Here is an 18,759-nt window from a genome sequence, read left to right as displayed (position 1 = left end):
TTACTTCATCATAAGAAGCCTTTTACGGAGAACTTTGACAACATGGAGAGACGACTTATGGACTATATCGACGAGAACGTAGAAGATCTGAAACCCCAGTTAGATCAACTACACGGCAGATTCGTGACGGACTCGGCAGACGACAAGGGGATTATGCAATTCATCAAGACGCGGTTTCATGAGATGCTGAGAACAGTGAATCAGCGGATGCAAAGGATACAGGACGAACTAAATCGAGATCTCGAAGCGGCTCTCGCAGAAAGACTGAACGCTAACAAAAAGCGATCGGCGTGTGCAGCTTTTGGGGATATTGATGACACTCAGAGGCTTACAGATGCTCAACGGCCTTATCCGGGGGCTCGAGGGTCTGAGATGAACCTTGAGTCTCATCAAGTAGGATATAATTATCCATTTATGGAATTTGGAACCCGTTTCGAGATTCAACTCGACAATGTGCAAACGCATCTGGAGTCGGCCGTTTGCGAGATGAAGTCGGGCACCTACAAGAGACTGGCGGGTTTGGACGAAAGAGTTGGCGCCATGGAAGAGAAAATGGACAAGATAATCTGATTCATAGAGAAGATGGAGGCTTATAATGCTGACAAAAGGGTCGTTAGTTGATCTTGCCAAAACCATTGATATGGACAAAGCCTCATTCGTGCGATCCGTTCTGGTTGGAAAGTTGATATCGGTAGAAGACAGACAATTCGTATCCTATCTTTTAAAGTCTTGTATCTATTATACTCGCATGATGCCATCTAGGTGTTGATTAGAGGTTGGATGGTCAGCAACCCAAGTAATAACAGTGATGGCAATCACTTCTATAGCTACATTCTTACTTGATACCATATAGTGGAAGGAGATAGAAGATAGTAGAGATAGTAGAAAGTGGTAGATGTAGTAAGAGATAGTAGCGGAGACTACATAACATACTTCCAGTCCTCAGCGTGAACAAAAAGCTTCTGTCCTTAGTTCCAAGAGTCTTCAAGATACTTTCCACTTTTGACATTAAAGTTTACGGAGTGAATATATATATAACTCACGACGAGACATATAGACTATAGTGAATTTCTACCGCAAAACCCAGGGCTACTTCAACCACCTCTCCTTTCTCTCTTGGACCCCATCTCAATCTCGCTTCACATCATGGAAGACCAGCTTGGAAAGGCCTTGGCGTCAAGATTGAATAAGCAACAGATGGAGAAAATGTTATATTTGAACGAATACTTCCAACTTGGCCCGCTCCTCAACTTAGCCAGGGAAAGGCCGCTGCTCATCTCGGGACTCGTTGAAACTTATTGGCGTACACGCGCAGAACCCGTTTTGGATTACGTTCCGGGTCTTTGGATGAGAATTGATCTCTTCCGTCGGCTACAGGATAACATCAAACGGCATGAGCTATCCTTTGTACCAAGTATGACAGTTTTCGCACTGTTCATGGTTGCCCCAATTGACGTGCTGCGATCCCGACTTGATAATCTGGAGAGAAACGCTCAAGAGAAGAACACGGCTGAGGTCCAAGAGTTTATTGAGCAGTGCCGTAACACTGTTGCTGTAATACAGGAGTGTATGTTGCCGAGCCGCAAAACCTATAACAGCATGTTAAATGAGAACTTTTATGCTGATGCCTTTCCGCTCTAGTTGTAAGCGCACAAGCGCGACAAGTCGGAGGTTCTGGTGAAGACAACTCGCACCTTTTGCACTCAATGAATCTTGTAAGTGCTAACATTGATTACCATCCAATAAATATCTCTCTAACCTCTATTAGTGCAAGAAACGAGACAGGAGGAAATGTAGCATCTCCCGCATGGAGAATCCCGAAGCCGTTCCCATCTTCCCCAATACGATTCATTCTCCCAATCTTTTATCTATGATAGACACCTTTTGGGGTACTGAGACAGCTGCTCGTCTCTCTCCACTAATTCGAGATCCCGTTTTTTTGAAATCCCCCCAAAATATGCTATCCCTTAATCGACAACTAAGTTGGTGGTATCAGAGCGGGAGGATTGCGTTCAAGCCGTTGCGCAAGACGAATACCAACTCGCTTGTAATCCAGTTCCACTGGCTAAAGAAAAGCAAACTGGAACCAGCACAACTCTTTACAGATGATATGGACATTTGGGAGGTGATGGAGGTAGCCGATATTCCAGAGTCCGATGGCAGGGGCAAGGGCATTAATGGATGGGGACGGCATCATTTTGACAGCTACAGTGGTTTGGGCATGGAAACCAGTCAGATCCATTAGCTTAGTGAACACTTTGAGATTGAGCCCCCGAGCTTTGAGATCCTACAGCTCTCGTGGGACTTGCTTCGCGTTGCCGCGATCTGTGGAGCAACCAAACCAATCTATTAGACGGATGAAGCCAACGGCGATTATGATGATCATTATGGTGGTTATGAGGATAGTGATGACGACTACCGCAATGGTTGTCGCGATGAAGGATATTATGATGATCAGTATGATGGCGGTTATGATGGTGATGAGATGAAATCACAGCCGGACATGTACCGTGACAAGAACTATGTTCAGCTGCGTCATTGGGGACAAGGAGTCGAGGGACAAGGAGTCGAAGGACAGGAAGTCGAGGGAGAAAAGGACCTGGAGGAAAATGACTTGGAATGAAAAATATGAAGATGTATCCATCTCTAACAGACATAGGTAGATCTAGTAGATATCGTTAGCAGAAATAACTTGATCCAGTAGATGTATAAAAGAATATCTATAAGCTCGCGGAACAGTTGCACCAACAGCGGTTAAACATGTTTGGTAGTCAAAGTGTATAAACAAGATGGAATCCAATTCTATGTATTTCCCACAATATCCCTTTTGAGCCGATTTACTTTTCCTTCTCCTCATCTATATATAATACACGCCGACCTTTTCCTCAGGTCAGTCTCCCCTATTCAGGGCTTGTTGCTCGATCCAGCTTCAGTGCTGACACGCTCTCTTGTCAGCTTGTCGACAAGGTCATGCGCCTCTGTCACAGTCTTGTCCTTCCGCTTGTCGTCACGACGGGTCCTTTTTCCAAATCGTGAACTTTGTAATTCTGCCCTCTTCTCCTCATCAGGGATTTTGCCGGATGGAGAACTGGCGCTAACCTCAGGCGAAGCAGCTACATCTTCATGTGGTTTCGCAGAAGTTATGCTCCCATCATCTTCAGGAAAGGGAAAGTTTTTGACCTTGGGCTTCGGCGGCCGTCCAAACACTTCCTCGTAGCTCATCAACTTCTTCTCAGGCGAAGCAACATGTCCACGGAGCTTGAACATGGCGCTGTTGTAGGCGCCGAGATGTTCCTGGTGTCGCTGCTTGAGGGTTTCCAGGCTGATTTGGAAATCAGAAGACTCGGTGGCAGCGACATCGGCTGATTCTGTTGCCAAGTCCTTTTCCATGCTATCAATGGCGCTACGGTATCCTTCAGCCTGCTTTCTATGGAACTCTGACTGTTGCTGCAGGGCACGTATCCTCTCGGGAACGCGGGCGGACCTGGGTAGGCCGCCGTATTTCACCCCTCTAAACGTAGAGTTTCGTACAGGCGACAGATGCCAATGTCTCCGCGCTCGCTTGAACTCTCGGGCTTCCTCGGGAGTCAGCGCTCTTTCCTGCGATAGTTGTATGTAATGCCATAGTTGCGCGGCACCCGGCCTCCTTGTTTTGGTCTTTCTCTTGGGCTCAACGCCTTCCATGTTGTAAAAGTTTCTAATCATATACAGACTGCCCGTTACTATAACCGGGCCTTCTCCCGCCTTTTCGCAAGCCCATTGCACGCCAGCGCTGATCCGGGGGTCGCCATCGTATAGCTGAGACTCGTTACTGACAATAGACCTTCCAATCTCACGGCCGAGCTCAGCAGAAGCTGGGGGTGGCTCGTTAGGAGCAGGGAGATATTCAACAAAGGCGAAATTGTCTTGGGGTTGTACCAGGGCAGATATGACTTTGGCAAATGGTTTGGACTTGCTAGCTGATAATCCCATGACCCATGAAACTGGCTGATCCCCTTGACGAACTTGGTGCTGCACATAAGAAGCCAGCGCTTCGGCACCAAGCAGGTTGTGAGCGCCGTCTACAAGGACAGGGTTTTGACGAGTTCCGCCGGTGAGACCAAGCACCTTGACTTGCTCTTTTCGTCCAGATGGGAAAGGTTCCATAGCCAGTAGTTTGTTAACGTCGATTTCAAGATTTGGGAACAGGTGACGGAAGGCTAGAGTTGCACAGAGAAGATTTTGTTTCTCATAGTCCTCCAGCTTGAACCGTTCAGTATCAAGATTTTCCAGCAGAGATTGTCCTTTCCACGACGGGCTGATTTGAGTGCCAATGCTGCTCGCATGGCGCCGAAGCACTTTCATGACGGAGCTGGGATTAGAATGATCGACAATGCAGGGCACGCCGGGTCTCATGATGCCGGCCTTGACCTTGGCAATCTCCTCGATGGTGTTGCCGAGGTACTCCTGGTGGTCGAGATCGATCTTGGTGATGACGGTGACTGACTTTTGCTTCATGATGTTTGTTGCATCAGTAGCACCGCCCATTCCCACCTCAACAACGCCATAGTTGACATGCATCTTGTCAAAGACGCGAAAGGCAGCAGCAGTCTCGAGCTCAAAAGGCGTCAGATTTCCCGGGTCCTCTCCAGCGGCAAACCGCCAGCCAGACGCAATGCGCTTGAACTTTTCCTCAATGTGCTTGACCTCCATCTCATACATGCGGCGGTTGACATAAAGGCCATTGATGGTGACGCCGTTGTGCCTCTCGGGCATTGCTGGCGACGTGTACATGCCATGGCTGATGCCGGACAGCCTGAAGAGCCCCGATAACAAGTTGCAGACGGATCCCTTGCCATTGGTGCCGCCAACATGGACGCCTAGCCAGCCCTGCTCCTGCGGCACGACATGGCTGATGCGCTCCAGGCCCAGGCGGATGTTGCGATTTGCGGATGCCACCTTTTTCTCGGCGGGCATGGCGGCTCTGATGCGAGCCAGCGCTCGATTGACCTCTTTGGCAGACGGCATGGCGGCATCAGGGGAGTGAAGCCATAGAGGAGATGAGCCTCGCCGAGGAGACGCGAGTGATGCTGATCAGCAGAGCGAAATCGGGTTCGAGATGGCAGAAGTGCTGGGCATTATCAGTTTATCAGTCGCTGTCACGGCAAAATCTCACACCATCTCCACCAAGCCCAGCCCAGCCCGCATTACGCACCAGCCACACACAGATCATGCTTTGAACTGTGGCTCAGTTGACTTTAGCCTTTAGCCTCTAATAGCGATCCGCTAGCAGCAGCATTAGTGCCTGGACAGCCAGTAAACCGCCATGCCGCCGTAAGTTCAATTCGCCCTCCGCGCCACACATCTACCGAGTCCAGGTCCAGTCCAGCCCAGTCGCATCTCCCGCTTCCGCAGCCTCTTCCATCTTTCAGCCTCTCTTCGCATTCCTTTCTCCTTCGCCATCGCTTTCGCCTTCTCCCGATCCATCAACCCACCGCCACTCGCTCTCATTTCGTCTCTTGGTTCCATCCCATCTGCAGGCTGAAGTCGATCAGCTCTCTTTCTCTCCAGCAAAAAATTCCCACCGCCGCCAACCAGCTTCCGCGGCGACAGATCGCCAGGGTTTCGCTGCTAGTTGCCAAGCGCCGTCTGTCCGACTTTTGCCCATTCAATCTTATCGTCCGCATCTCGGATATCGCTCCTTTGCAAATCATCTGCAAATCATCCATATGCGCTATGGGTCGACCGTGAGTTTCAATTTCTGCCGCTGCTTGGACCATTGGCGGCCCCATGCCCTCGCCGCTTCTGCTTTTATTTCTGCTTCTGCCTCGAGTCTCTCCACTGCAATCAATGTTTGCTCGCGCGTCATGTGCATCGTCACTTGGCATCGCGGCGCGCCTGTTGCCTCTGGCTCAGCTTCAAGACCAGACCATCCCGCCGCACAAACGAGGCATCGCATTCACTGCTGCTGACATTTCATCCCTCTTTTCTACTGCTCTTGTCATTCTTTTGTCGCTTTCGATTAATGTCCCCCGCGCTCTCTCTTCGCGTCGCAGCCGCCCCAGCTAACCATTCGTCGCTACATCAGACTCTTTGTTGCACCTGTTGAGACCGACCTCCCTCACAAGGATGCGCCAAAGCGCGACGTCCTCTCTCCGTCTCGCTCTGCCATCAGGCGCTCAACCCAGACAGAAACACGCGAGCGACGGAATCCCAACAGACGCTCCGGCGTCCGCATCGTAGCCCTTCAACAGCCACACACTCGTTCCACGCGACGGTATCCTCCATGGGGTGTCGGCGAGGGCACTAGGAATATCATCCCGCCCATTTACGACGAACCACCTCCTGGGTCCGCAGGTGAGGTGCCCCGAGATGTCACCTCTAGGCCACCTCGGAGTGACCGCCATCTAGAAGACCGGATGAGCTCCCTATTTGGCGGTACTTGGCATAACATCGGGACTCCTTCTTCACCACGGAATGATGAACCTCCACCGGATGGAGACTTTTGGGGGAATATTGAACCTCGACCGCGGCGTGCGCGCATCGTAAGTTTCTCCCTTGCGGAACTTGAATGTTGATAGGTCGCTAATCATCACCCGCAAAGGTTGCACCAGACAATCCCAGGCGCAATCGTAGCCCCCTAGGACGTCGCTCATACCATATCGGCACACCCCCCTACCGGCCGACGCGGGCCGGGTCTGAGAGGTTGCAGAGCGAGTCGGCGACGACATCAAATGATGATGCCGTACAACACTACGCTCTGCCAACGTTTAGATCTCTGCGCCGAAACACGGCACGAGCATTTCGAACTGTAATGGCTGGGGATGCAGCCGGGCGCAATCGTCAGCGAAGTCATGCTGCCGATGGTTTGGGGGACCGCGACAGAAGCCTTAGCCCAGAGGTTTGGGATACTTTACTCTCGACACTGACTCCCGATCCACAACCACCTAGCGCAAGCTCTTCATTTGCATCTGCAGCAGTACCTCAAAGCGCAGGCCCGTCCAACGCGCCTGCATCTGCTCCAGGCCTGCCTGAGGAACTTGTGGACGGGGCTTGCGAATCGGGACACGAAATATCAGACGATGAAGAAGACGAGTGGTACTCTCAGCTCCCTGCTGCAATGCGTAGCATTACCCACTTTCGCCGCCGCTTTCGACGACGCCCAGCGGTGCCAGAGTATAATCTGGATGGACCATCAGATGGACCCTTGGACGGACTACTATCCGACCAGTCTCAATCCGAGCGGCCTGGCCACAGTCTGCACGATTCGCGGACAAACGGCTACGCCCTGCTGTTAACCCCCAACTGGGTCACAGCGGCAGGGTCAGAAGATGAAAGGAGAGCTGACCGGCTTCGACCAAACCGAGAAGGATCGACAGGAAGCGGGCCTGGCGCCCAGACAGGAGATGAGGAATGGCTAGGCATGCGACGGATCGTTCAGAGCCTTGCGGCGAGAGAAGATATCCCAGACGAGTGGTGGGCTGAGGCTGGTCTCAGTCGAACCCTTCCTCATGACGAGTCCAACTGAGAAGAGAGCCTCCTGTCTGCTTAAGACGGGAGAGAGGTTCTCGTGTGAAGGCCGAGAATTCGGCACATTTGCTTAATTGATTTACTTGTTCGCTTATCTACTCGTTGCGGAGAGCCCTCGGAAAGAGAGGCCAGCACCACCAGATTGGACGCCAAGGATGAGAAAACGCATTGTATGATTATGGTTACTGGTAATGGAACTTGAAGACAGCGGGATGGGCAGCGATTTAAAGGTGCCGTAATGGCATGATGTTTTTGTGGATTGATGGGTTTAAAAAGGCCCCAACATGGACTATATATCCAATATATTGATAAAAGTTTGTCGCACGAATTCATTCACATGAGCCGTAACTCGTAGTATCCGGCACCAAACAGTGAATCAGCATCAACTGGGCTTATATGCAAGTTACGTAAATCCATCTTGTGATTGATGTTGGTAGCAGCACTTGTGCAGTCTTGTTTAGTTTACAAGCAGAACCTTCAAACCTAACACGCTCGGCTATATTCTGCGCACTGACAATTCGCAACAAACTGATACACGACAGTCGAGATAAGACTAGGTGAGGGGGAATGGCGATGTGCAACTAGCCGGTGGCAACGAGGGGACTGGACACATGGGATGCATAGAATATAATAATGTAATATATCAGATTCTCAGGGGTGCCAAACAGGTACAAGTGCAAACTCTATCGTGGGCATGTGCTGAAAAGAGGATGGAGGTTGCGGATGAAGCTTTTTGTTAGCGGTGGTTTGCTCTCGTAAGTAAATGGATGGATGGAATAAATGGACAAGGGTTTGATGGGGGAGCTGGAGAGGTGGGGTGGAGTTTGAAGCCCGTCCGTCCACTTCAGCTGTGGGAGCTTATTAGCAGGCGTCATCACTAATAAGCACACAGCAAAAAGTAAGAGGCCCGGAGTGCCCTGTTCAGGGTATATCCATCAATGCTGTGATAAGTTTCGCGGTGTAGTTGTTGTTGTTGTTTTGGCAAGGGGTATAATAGGCAATGTAACTTAATAGTCATATTAGTTAGTAGGCAATATAATGTCCAATAAAACATGCAGCCAAACAGTCTCAACTCTCTCTCCCTCCCTCCAACTGCTCAATCCCTTCCAATCCACCACCCAAAAACCAACTCCACCCTTCGCAACCACAGCGCCGGAATTGGCACCCAGACTGCACTACTAATTACTACATCGGCACGCGCCTTGGGCAAAACCAATCCGCGTTCGCCTTGCCTGCTCGATCTTGACCTTTTTTCCTTCTTCTTCTTCTTCTTCTTCTTTTCTCTCTTCTCTCTTCTTCGCTTCCTCCACTCTTTTCGGCACTCTCCATCCCCTCCCCCTTGTGCTGTCTCTCCTCCGCTCCATCTTCGACCTCCATGCGTGACCCTCGTCCTTGTTGCAGCGATCTTCCCCCGCCGCCTTTTCGATGAACACCGCTCGCCGCCGCTGAAAAAAAAAATATCGGGCGAATGCGAGCGACGCACGAAGCCACAGACCCATCGGCGGGCATGCCATCGATTCCTCGACGAACCATTTCCCTTCCGCCTCGCCAGTCCCTGCTGTCCTGCCTGCCGCCGAGGTAGAGAGTCTGCCGGCTGCGCAGACCCAAGAAGAGGAGGGGAAACACAGAAGCCCTTCAAGCTCCGGCTCCAGCTGAAGCTCCAGTTGAAGCTGCTGGTCAGGCTCCAACCCAACACGACGACGACGACGACGACAATCACGACGACGCAGAGATGCCGGCCGAGAACATTTATCCCGCTAGCAATGGGCGATTCGCCGCTCCCCCTCCGCGCGAGAGGTCGAATGCCCCGTCCACGCCCTCTCGCAAGGACCGCCAAAGGGAAAGCGCGGCCATGCAGGACCCTGGGCTCAAGGACTATGTATGTTCTTGACACTTGACGCAATTTCGAATCGGCAATGCTGCTGGGACGAGACTGGGAACTGTGACCCCCTTGTGAGATGAGACGGCGTGCTGATTGGATTATAGCGCTTGGGCGAATGCCTCGGAAAGGGAGCCTTTGGATCGGTGTACAAGGCCTTCAACTGGGGTACCGGAGAGGCCGTGGCCATTAAGCAAATCAAGCTAACAGATTTGCCAAAGAGTGAGCAGCGGATGATAGAGGTAAGCTTGCAGCGGCGTTGCAGCACATTTTCTCTTCTACAGTCTTTTACTGTGTAGGCTTGGATGACGCTGACCGAGATTGATTATGATTACTAGAGCGAAATTGACCTGCTCAAGAACCTTTTTGTAAGAACGACCAAAAAGACTCCGGATGATACAGTGCGTCAGGGCTAATAACAAGCAGCATGAGAACATTGTCAAGTATATCGGTTTCGTCAGGTCAACCGAATGCCTCAACATCATCCTGGAGTAGGCAATTCCACCTTATCTCCGGTCAAGTATGAAGTTTGTAAGCTAACATGAAGGTTTCCATAGATACTGTGAAAATGGCTCGCTCCATTCAATATGTAGAGAATATGGCAAGTTTCCGGAAAACCTTGTCGGCGTCTACACAACCCAAGTTCTCCAAGGCCTTCAATACCTCCACGACCAAGGCGTCATCCATCGCGACATCAAGGGCGCCAACATCCTCACCACCAAAGACGGGACGGTCAAGCTTGCCGACTTTGGCGTCTCGACCAGCACGCTTGCTGGTGGACAGGACAAGGAGGCGCAAGTCGTTGGCACTCCTTACTGGATGGCCCCTGAGATCATTCAGCTGTCCGGCGCCAGCTCCGCCTCGGATATCTGGAGTGTTGGATGTACCGTTATCGAGCTTCTCCAGGGCAAGCCGCCATATCACAATCTGGCTGCTATGCCGGCGTTATTCGCCATTGTCAACGATGACCATCCTCCACTGCCGGAAGGCATCTCAGCTGTACGTCTCTACCATTGCCAACTTTTATCTAAACAAAAATGGCCACCAAACTGGTACGAATACTAACGTACAAACATAGGCTGCCCGAGATTTCCTCATGCAGTGCTTTCAGAAGGACCCCAATCTCAGAGTCTCGGCTCGAAAACTACTCAGGCATGCCTGGATTGTGGGGTGCCGCCGCACAGACGCGCCCGTCTCAAGGACACCGGCCAACTTTGACGATGCGGTTGAGGAGGTTAAACAGTGGAACAAGGCCCTCAACTCCTCAGGGACTTCTCTCCGCACATCTTTAGGCTCCGACGCCGTCTCTCGAATCTCTAGCGGAACACCGTCTAAGGGCCGGTTAGGCCTTGCTAAACCAAGGCTCAGTGCTGGTGCAGGTGCGGGAATCGGTGCCTTCAAACTGGCTGAGCTAGGTATGCCTACAATCTACTCACTCTGTTTGTAATAGTTGAAGACTAACGTTTGTAACTCAGATGATGATAATTGGGACGACGACTTTGCAACAGCAATTTCTCCCAGTGCTTTGCAACTTCCGCATCTAAGACCGCAAGATAACTTTGGAGGGCTTCTCTCCGCCGACAAACTTAAAGCTTTTGCGTCAGTGAATGATCTCAGGGGCGATGTAAACAACTACGATAACGATTTTGAAGGCGACATGATGACCATCAAGGGGCCCAACAATGAGCTCTATCAGGAATCTCAGGAGCAGACAATACGACCCGTCTCCAGGAGGATGACGGCATCAAAACCTGCATCACCGCCAAAAGTGGTGCACCAAGCATCCAGGCCGACCCTCAGCCAAGCAGTTACTTCGCCTAACCTGTCTCGGACGAAATCCCCTCCAAAGCCACACTTTGGGAACAAGTTCGAATTGCCTCCTCGTCCTGGCGCTATTTACCGAGAGCAGAGCTCTGAGGACTACTCTGATCTCTTTTCTGATGACGATAGTGAGTTTGACCAAAAGGTTCATCAAGCCGTCCGAAAGGTAAGTCCCCTTCTCTCTCTTTATGCCTGCCATCCATGAGAAAAAGTGCCCAGCCAGCTAACGGGATATCTTCATCAAGGGCGGCTTGCGTCAACCTGAAGCGCCTCAGCTCTTCCACCCATCCGACCTAACCAGCTTGCCTCGATCAATGCAGGCCCCCGACGGCAGCGTGGTAAGGAAAAAGGCACTGTCAAGGCCGTCAGTCCTTCCCGATCGTCCCATGAGACGTACTCGCTCTTCTATCGAGATTCAGAAGTTCGCCGAAGATGATGATGAGGATTTCTCCGACGTTTTCGGGCCCGAGGAATCCATAGCCGAAAGAGAAGAAAGTGAGCGAGGCTCAGAAGAAGCCGGTCTCATGCTCCTATCCAGAATGTCAGGAAACTCTTGGTTAGGCGACGACGACGATGAAGATGACCCGTTTGCGTCCATGGACCCAGGGTGGGACGAGATGGACATGGACGCGAAGATTGCGCGAGACAGGCATGCACGGCTTGCTGAAAAGATAGAAGAACTGGTTGGTTCTCTAAAGATGACTGAAGGCGAAGACATATTGGCAGATCTCTCTGAACATTTAGTAAGTTGTCTTGAAAGAAATCGTCAGATCTTTAAGGGCTTTTGAACTAACCTGTGGCTCAGCTGGGATTGCTATGGGAAACCCCAGAAGCAAAAAACCTCATCATCAGTGCTCATGGATTGCTGCCTCTATTGGAAATTCTGGAGCCCTGTACGGTAAAGAGCAGACACCATATGATTCTTCAGCTGCTTAAAGTCGTCAACGCGGTACGTATTAGCAAGATACAGACAGCCCCTTGTGTGGATCTACATTTACTAATGTGAATTTTTCTTCCTAGATTATTCTCGATGACGTTGAAATTCAGGAGAACTTGTGCTTCGTTGGAGGAATACCTATCATTACCAAGTTCGCCGCACGACAATATTCTAATGAGATTCGCCTGGAAGCCGCCGCATTCGTCCGCCAAATGTACCAGACATCGACTTTGACGCTACAAATGTTTGTCTCGGCAGGTGGTCTCAACGTTCTTGTCGAGTTTCTGGACGAAGACTATGATAGTTCTCGAGACCTTGTGCTCATCGGAGTAAACGGCATCTGGAACGTGTTTGAACTGCAGGGCCCGACTCCCAAGAACGATTTTTGCCGCATCTTCTCAAGGAGTAAAATCCTCTATCCGCTTGCGCTCGTTTTACACCGTGTTCTTGATGAAGAAGGGGAAGATGAGCTGAGTGAGCTCATCGAGGGGCGCATTGTCAACATCTTTTACCTCTTTAGCCAAGCTGAAAACTATGTCAAGGAAGTGGTGGCAGATCGCCAGGTACTGAAGAGCGTCCTCAAAGATCTCCGTCGAATGACGCCGGCACATCAGATTACCATGCTCAGGTTCATCAAAAACCTGTCCATGCTCTCAACAACCATCGAATCTTTGCACTCGGCTGATGCCATTGACTTCCTCATCGATCTATTAAGTTACAGCATGAAGAAAAATCACCAACACCTCCGTGAGATCTCTAATCAGGTTCTCAATACGATGTTTAACCTCTGCCGGCTAAGCAAAGAGAGGCAGGAAGATGCTGCCGTTGGGGGCATCATCCCGCTGTTGCTGCGGATCATGAAAACGGACCGGCCGCCGAAGGAATTTGCCTTGCCGATCCTCTGCGACATGGCTCACTCTGGATCCAAGGGGCGAAGATACCTCTGGCAGAACAAGGGTCTCGATTTCTACGTGTCATTACTGTCAGACCAGTACTGGCAAGTTACCGCGCTGGATGCCATTTTGGTCTGGCTCCAGGAGGAAACGGCCAACGTGGAAAGCCATCTGATGGACAACAACTTCTCGCGAGCCATTGTCTCTTGCTTCGGCACTAACAGACTGAACGCGTTTGACTTTAACCTATTGGAGCCGCTGCTAAAGCTTCTTCGTCTAAGTCCGGGCTTGACAGCATCGCTAGCAAAGCCCGAGATGTTCGCCGGCATTACCCAGAGGTTAGGACACAAGAAGGCAGTAGTGCGGCTTAACTTGTTGAGGCTTGTGCGTGCCATTATGGATGTCTGCGACCCTGGCGTCCTTGGGAGCGGAGACGGCGCCCGGACACTCAACAGTGCCCAGATGCGATCCCTCATGGACTCGATTCAGCTTCTGGCGGAGAAGGATTCCGCTGTGCTCGTTCGCAATCTTGCTTCGGAGCTTATCAAGGCACACTCTTCCCAGCCAGCATCACCGGTCATGATGAGGCACGAAGGCATGATTTCCTCCACCCAGGTCAACCTATCATCCTCATCAAGGCGCGGGTCAAGGCACAACACAAATTACACTCCGCAAAGCCTACAGTCTTCCATGTCCATGCCTCAGACCCCAACGCACAGGAGTAGAGGCAGTAGCAATGCCTTCATCGAGGTTGCCGCCAGTCCTCGGCGATCAGGGGCGGCGCTAGACAGAGAGAATGCCATGTACCGGCCACAGAGCCGAGAAGGACCCCCGCGGCGAGTGAGCAACGACTCCAACTCGATGGCTAGCAGCAGCAGTGGCGGAGCCGGTGGCTATGGACTGAAGAGCCGATTAACGCCGCGAACGCCCATCACGTCTAGCATACAGCAGCGGAGCAGCGCGGGCATGTTGAGAGGGGAGTTCATGGCCCCCATGGTTGTTCGTAGCGAGAGCAATCTTAGTAGCAATGGGTCTCGGCCGAGTAGTAGCGCCAGCTCGGGTATTGTTTCTACGCCGAAGGCGAGACATAAGACGTCGTCGTCGTCGATTGACGTTATGCGGCAGTCAAGTCGATGATATAACATATATAACCCCCGCACTTTCTATTAGAAAGACATACCAAACACACATACCCATGAGACCAAAAGAAGAGTCATTTTTGTCATTTAGACATGTACCGCTAAAAAGAAGCATTTATTAAACAAACGAACAAACAAAGGGGGTCCAAAACAAAAGAAGAGAGAAAAGAAAGACCAAGAGCGACGAGACACATGAGCTAGACACGAAAAAAAAAAATGAAATCAGTCACCCTTCCATGGCATCAAATACACTTAAACCACACATACATATATACCTACCTGCTCTATCTATCTATATACATACATACATACACATGTCGCACACATACACGGTACCACCGCATTCACCAAAAAGCGAATAAATAGAAGTTGAAAAGAAAGAAAGAAAGAAAACGAGGCACCATTAACGCCACAAGGGAAAGAGAGAAAGAAAAAAAATAAGGGAGAGGGGGGAGAATATGGTTTGAATCGTGACTGACTGGCTGGCTTCCGTTTGTTTGGTCTTGTCTTGGGAAACTTGAACTGGACGTGTTTTGGTTGATGGTTAATTAATCTGCAGAAAGCATGCTCGGCAAGATGAACTCAGTGAAACCTTAGTATATAATAATGTGCTGCTGTTGTAAATCCTGCTCTCATTTGGTCGTGTATTGCACGAATAAAGATCTATCTGTAAGTAATAACCTGTGATTACAAGTCCAACGAAACACTCGAGTGCACGTCACTTACCATAGAATTAACCTTCACATTGAGAAACACAAGAAAAAACAGGTCCGTGGCCTCAATTTGAATTGCGCGCCACTATCTTTAAACTATCACTACCTATTTATATCCCCATCCTCCCTCGTCGTCATTCAACCCCCGTAGAAGTCAAAAACCATACACGCTTGAGTGAGACGGAGCAACAAGATGCATCAAAAGAATGTCAAGAGGGTCAAGGTGGTTCATGTCTGCCTCGCCAGGCCCTCCTCGAAAAGTCCCGCAACCTGGGGCTCCATCTAGAGCACGGTTGTATTCCACTCTCGAGAAAAGGCAGCAGAATGACACCCTCGTCTTTTTTTCGTTGATCACGTCGTCTCTCACTAGTGGTATAAGTTCCCCAACGTCCTCTACCATGAAGCAAAAACAGTCCCTGGGCAAACCGCCCCCATGTTCCAGTCCAGAGAGAAAAGAAATTCGTTTTGAATGACAGTCGAGAATTGAATTATGAATAATCATTGATAAAGGTATGGCCACTGCCTCGCCTCGCGCACCACAAGTACGCATGCCTTGGGCGAGAGTGGTCTGTAATAAAAAAGAAGTGGACAAGCGAAAAGTTGTCGAGATCGTGTCGATAAAAATGCAGTTCGCAGGTCCAAAAGGGTCGTATCAAAAAAGTTTCCGGGAGCGTCAAGTCATAAGAATTAGAATAATAAGGGCAGAAGAAGAGTAAAAACGTATAAAAACACACGACTTGAGCGCTTATGCAACAGAAGCCATCTTACGCTTCTCAACGCTGGTCAGAACCAGCCTGGGTGCCTTGCGCTGACCATCTGCAGCCTCCTGTGCCTTGGATGCTCGCAGAGCACCATTCTTGAAAACGTCAGCGAAGGAGTTGCTGTCGCTCTCGCAGCCAGAGTTGCTGTCAACGCTGCCGCGGATCTTTTGTCGCGAGCCGGGTCGGTCTGAGCCGATGGCGCCCCAACCGCCAGCAGTGGAGGCTCGCGCAGTGCCGCATTCAATCTCACCAGCCAAGCTGCCCGAGCCGCTACGACCCGAGTCAGAATCGTTGTCCGTAATAGGGGTGGTGGACTCTTCGGCGGTCTCGGATACAGGGCTCATGCTGCCGCTGGAGCTGCCAGATCCCTTGCGGCGCTCCAGACCAGCGCGGACAAGGTTGTGCACGGCCGATCGTCGGGTACGGGTGGCAAAGTTCTTGCTGCCCTCGTGTCGGGCCGTGGGCTTCGCCTTGAGCTCATCCATGGAGGGCGGTCCGCGAGGCTGACGAACTGGGTGCTCACCGGCACGAGCCTGACCAGGGCCATATCCGCCAAGTCCGGGCGTGGCCGGGAAGACGGCAGTCTTGGGCGCGGGGGTCTTGCCGGAATCGCCTACAGCCGCGGCAGCAGCCAGCACGCTGTTAACGGCCAGGGAAGACGACTTCTTATGTCCGCGTCGGAAGGCGTTAGCAGATGGCGGAGGGAGAGGAGTGACCTCTGTAGGAGAATCAAAGCGTCGCGGGGGCGAGGGTCCACGGAATGAGCCCTGCTGGCTCTCAGGGGGAGGCGAAACTTGAACGCGAGGGGCCTGCTGTTGCTGCTGCTGTTGTTGTTGCTGGAGCAGTTGCTGGCGCTGCTGTTGTTGCTGCAGCTGCTGCTGGAAATTGTTGAAGCCGGGAGACATGGGCTGCTCGATATTGACCGAGGAAACCACCTTGGCAGACGAGGTGTCGACGTAGTACTGACCAGTGGCAGCATCGTAGTAGACTTGCTGGCCTTGGGCGGCCGCAGCCTGAGCGGCGAGGTGTTGCTGCTGCTCGTAAAAGGCGGCCTGCTGTTGAGCAAGCTGGTTGTTGCTGATGTTGAGCTGCTGGAACTGGTGGGCCGCGGCTTGTACACTCCTGAGCTGCTGCTGGAGCCTCTGCTGCTGCTGTGCCAGATAGAGATTGGTAGCCACGAGCTGGGCATACAGGTTGGGGTCCATCTGCTCCTGGAGCTGCTCATCCATGGAGAGCTGAGGGGGGGCGAGCACCTGGTCAACAGTGTACTGCTGTCCCATCATGCTCTGGTAGGCCTGCTGCTGTTGTTGCTGCTGGCCGTACTGGGGGAAAGCCGTCTTGGGAGCATTGTAGGCGTTGCCCTGGGCGTAGCCATAGGCATTGGCGGCCATGCTGTTTCGAGCAAACTGCTGCACAGGACCTTCGGCCGTGGGCGACATGGGACCAAAGGAAGCCACGGTAGCAGACTTGGGGGCCGTTCTCAGGCCCGCAAGCAGATGAGATCGGCTGGTGCGCGGAGTGGGAACGCCGCCGTCAGTGTTCTTGTTGCCCTGCTTGATGGCATCAAAAGACAGCGGCTTGATGTTTTGGCTGCCGCGGCGAGAGGCCAGGCCGCCGGGAGAAACAAAGTTGTTGGAAGTCATTTGAGCGAGACTGCCTGCGTCCATAACTCAGAATGAGAAGAATGAAGGAAAGATGGTTGCGAGTCAAATGACGCGGGAGAAAGCAGGTGCTGCGGGGCGAGCCGAAGGAACAGGTTCAACCGTGTCTTGAGAGCGCTTGAAAAAAGAATTAGAAATCTAATATGAAGTTGAATCAAGTTTTGATAAAAAAATTGGCGCAAGCGATGCTGTAAATCGAGAGCTGACGAAGGTGATGATCGTCAGGAGAAGATGACTCGAAACGGCCTCGGTCGGTGAATTGTGTCGAAGTCGCGAGGACAGCCAAGTAGAGAGAAAGCCAAAAATCCAAGAAATCGTAGTATTTTCACAAGAAGAAGAAACCTCCGAGCATTAAAAAACGGCAAGGAGAGTGGAAATTAAACCAAGGGATTTTGATGAAAAGATGAGCGAAAAAAAATATGTCAAGGATGGTTTGGAAAGAAGCAGATTGACCGCAGACGAAGGGAAGCAACGACGTTGTTGACGAATAAGCGACGCGCCAAAAGGCAACACGGAGGGAACTGGCGATGGAATTTTGCTGCCTAGAGCAATTCGTGATTGAAGTCGAACTTTCCGTCAAAGGTAAACCCGAACGATTGCGCCGTGGCGGACAAGCCGAAAAGCAACAGGCGCGTTCTTTTCCAGAGTTTGGTGAGACGCGATTTGGGAAACGCCACACGAAAAGGCCTCTCGTATTATAGTCGTAGCGTGCCGGCGAGGGAGTCGATGCTCTGTAATCTAAATTCGGGATGGAAATACACGTTGGATGGGTGCAAAAATGCTGCGGGTTGTGAATGCTCGGACGAATTAGAATGCTGGCGTGATGCGGTTTTTGCGTTGCGTTGCGTTGCGTTGGAAGCAAGGAGCGGTCGAAGAATAAATTACAGTCGATTAACGGCGAGAGTCACTAGTGAATGCGCTTTCCATAAAATCCGGTGGGAGTCTCCTTGTTCCTGTCCTCGTTTTTGTCCCTGAAGTGAAGCGTGTTTGATTTTTTTTTTAAAACGTTCTTTTTCTTTTTTTCAATTTTTTCCAGGGTCCGAAAGTCCCGATGTGCGAGATGGGTGGCGATAAGACGCGAAAGGGCGAATCCGCAAGACGAGACTCGACTTGAAAAGCGAAGAAAGAGAAAAATAAGGCGAGGCAAGAAGGGGCCACAGAAGGGAGAAGAGAGGGAAGAATAGATGCGAAGGGCGGTGTAAATGGCGATGGGACAAAGACGGACGGAGGTGGAGGAGGGTGGAGAGGAAGATGAAAAAAAAAGAAGGGAAAAAAAAAAACGAGCCGGTGGCGTCGAGGATTTGGGAAATTTCAAGTGGACTGGCTTGGAGGGAGAGGCAGAGGAGGCGCTAGACTAGCAGTGACTAGCAAGTAGAGGAGACAGGAGGCGCCCTAGAGCCGGAAGTGGAGAGGCCTCGGACCCCTGGAGGTGCGCTGTCCAGAGGA

General features: G+C 51.3%; 6 protein-coding genes across 6 annotated transcripts; 4 read left to right on the top strand and 2 right to left on the bottom strand.

Annotated features, from left to right (window-relative positions):
• Window positions 1-42: 42 nt before the first annotated feature.
• On the top strand, window positions 43-570 carry M431DRAFT_5234 (hypothetical protein; the record flags this gene model as incomplete). The annotated part of the gene is made up of 1 exon (XM_024920542.1): window positions 43-570. One exon carries the CDS (start codon window positions 43-45, stop codon window positions 568-570), a length of 528 nt encoding a protein of 175 aa, XP_024774253.1.
• A 576-nt stretch (window positions 571-1,146) lies between these two features.
• M431DRAFT_5233 (hypothetical protein) lies at window positions 1,147-2,623 on the top strand (the record flags this gene model as incomplete). The annotated part of the gene is made up of 4 exons (XM_024920535.1): window positions 1,147-1,567; window positions 1,642-1,715; window positions 1,769-2,134; window positions 2,354-2,623. The coding sequence occupies 4 exons, from the start codon at window positions 1,147-1,149 to the stop codon at window positions 2,621-2,623; spliced, it is 1,131 nt and encodes a 376-aa protein (XP_024774252.1).
• Window positions 2,624-2,706: 83 nt separating this feature from the next.
• M431DRAFT_507987 (hypothetical protein) lies at window positions 2,707-5,109 on the bottom strand. Its single transcript, XM_024919049.1, has one exon. It carries the CDS (start codon window positions 5,005-5,007, stop codon window positions 2,905-2,907), a length of 2,103 nt encoding a protein of 700 aa, XP_024774251.1. The 5' UTR covers window positions 5,008-5,109; the 3' UTR covers window positions 2,707-2,904.
• A 196-nt stretch (window positions 5,110-5,305) lies between these two features.
• M431DRAFT_481791 (hypothetical protein) lies at window positions 5,306-7,507 on the top strand (the record flags this gene model as incomplete). The annotated part of the gene is made up of 4 exons (XM_024915983.1): window positions 5,306-5,313; window positions 5,520-5,726; window positions 6,068-6,524; window positions 6,584-7,507. The coding sequence occupies 4 exons, from the start codon at window positions 5,306-5,308 to the stop codon at window positions 7,505-7,507; spliced, it is 1,596 nt and encodes a 531-aa protein (XP_024774250.1).
• A 1,734-nt stretch (window positions 7,508-9,241) lies between these two features.
• Window positions 9,242-14,176, top strand: M431DRAFT_85729 (hypothetical protein; the record flags this gene model as incomplete). Its single annotated transcript, XM_024923592.1, has 10 exons — window positions 9,242-9,388; window positions 9,496-9,630; window positions 9,727-9,756; window positions 9,815-9,879; window positions 9,946-10,387; window positions 10,467-10,803; window positions 10,864-11,366; window positions 11,455-11,952; window positions 12,015-12,158; window positions 12,230-14,176. 10 exons carry the CDS (start codon window positions 9,242-9,244, stop codon window positions 14,174-14,176), a joined length of 4,248 nt encoding a protein of 1,415 aa, XP_024774249.1.
• Window positions 14,177-15,539: 1,363 nt separating this feature from the next.
• M431DRAFT_423235 (hypothetical protein) lies at window positions 15,540-17,679 on the bottom strand. Its single transcript, XM_024915046.1, has one exon. It carries the CDS (start codon window positions 17,317-17,319, stop codon window positions 15,637-15,639), a length of 1,683 nt encoding a protein of 560 aa, XP_024774248.1. The 5' UTR covers window positions 17,320-17,679; the 3' UTR covers window positions 15,540-15,636.
• Window positions 17,680-18,759: the final 1,080 nt, after the last annotated feature.

This window comes from Trichoderma harzianum (genome assembly GCF_003025095.1).
Source record: "Trichoderma harzianum CBS 226.95 unplaced genomic scaffold M431scaffold_6, whole genome shotgun sequence".
In the NCBI taxonomy this organism is placed as follows: domain Eukaryota; kingdom Fungi; phylum Ascomycota; class Sordariomycetes; order Hypocreales; family Hypocreaceae; genus Trichoderma; species Trichoderma harzianum.
Note: the sequence above shows the minus strand (reverse complement) of the source record. Positions and strands in the feature narration are given on the sequence as shown.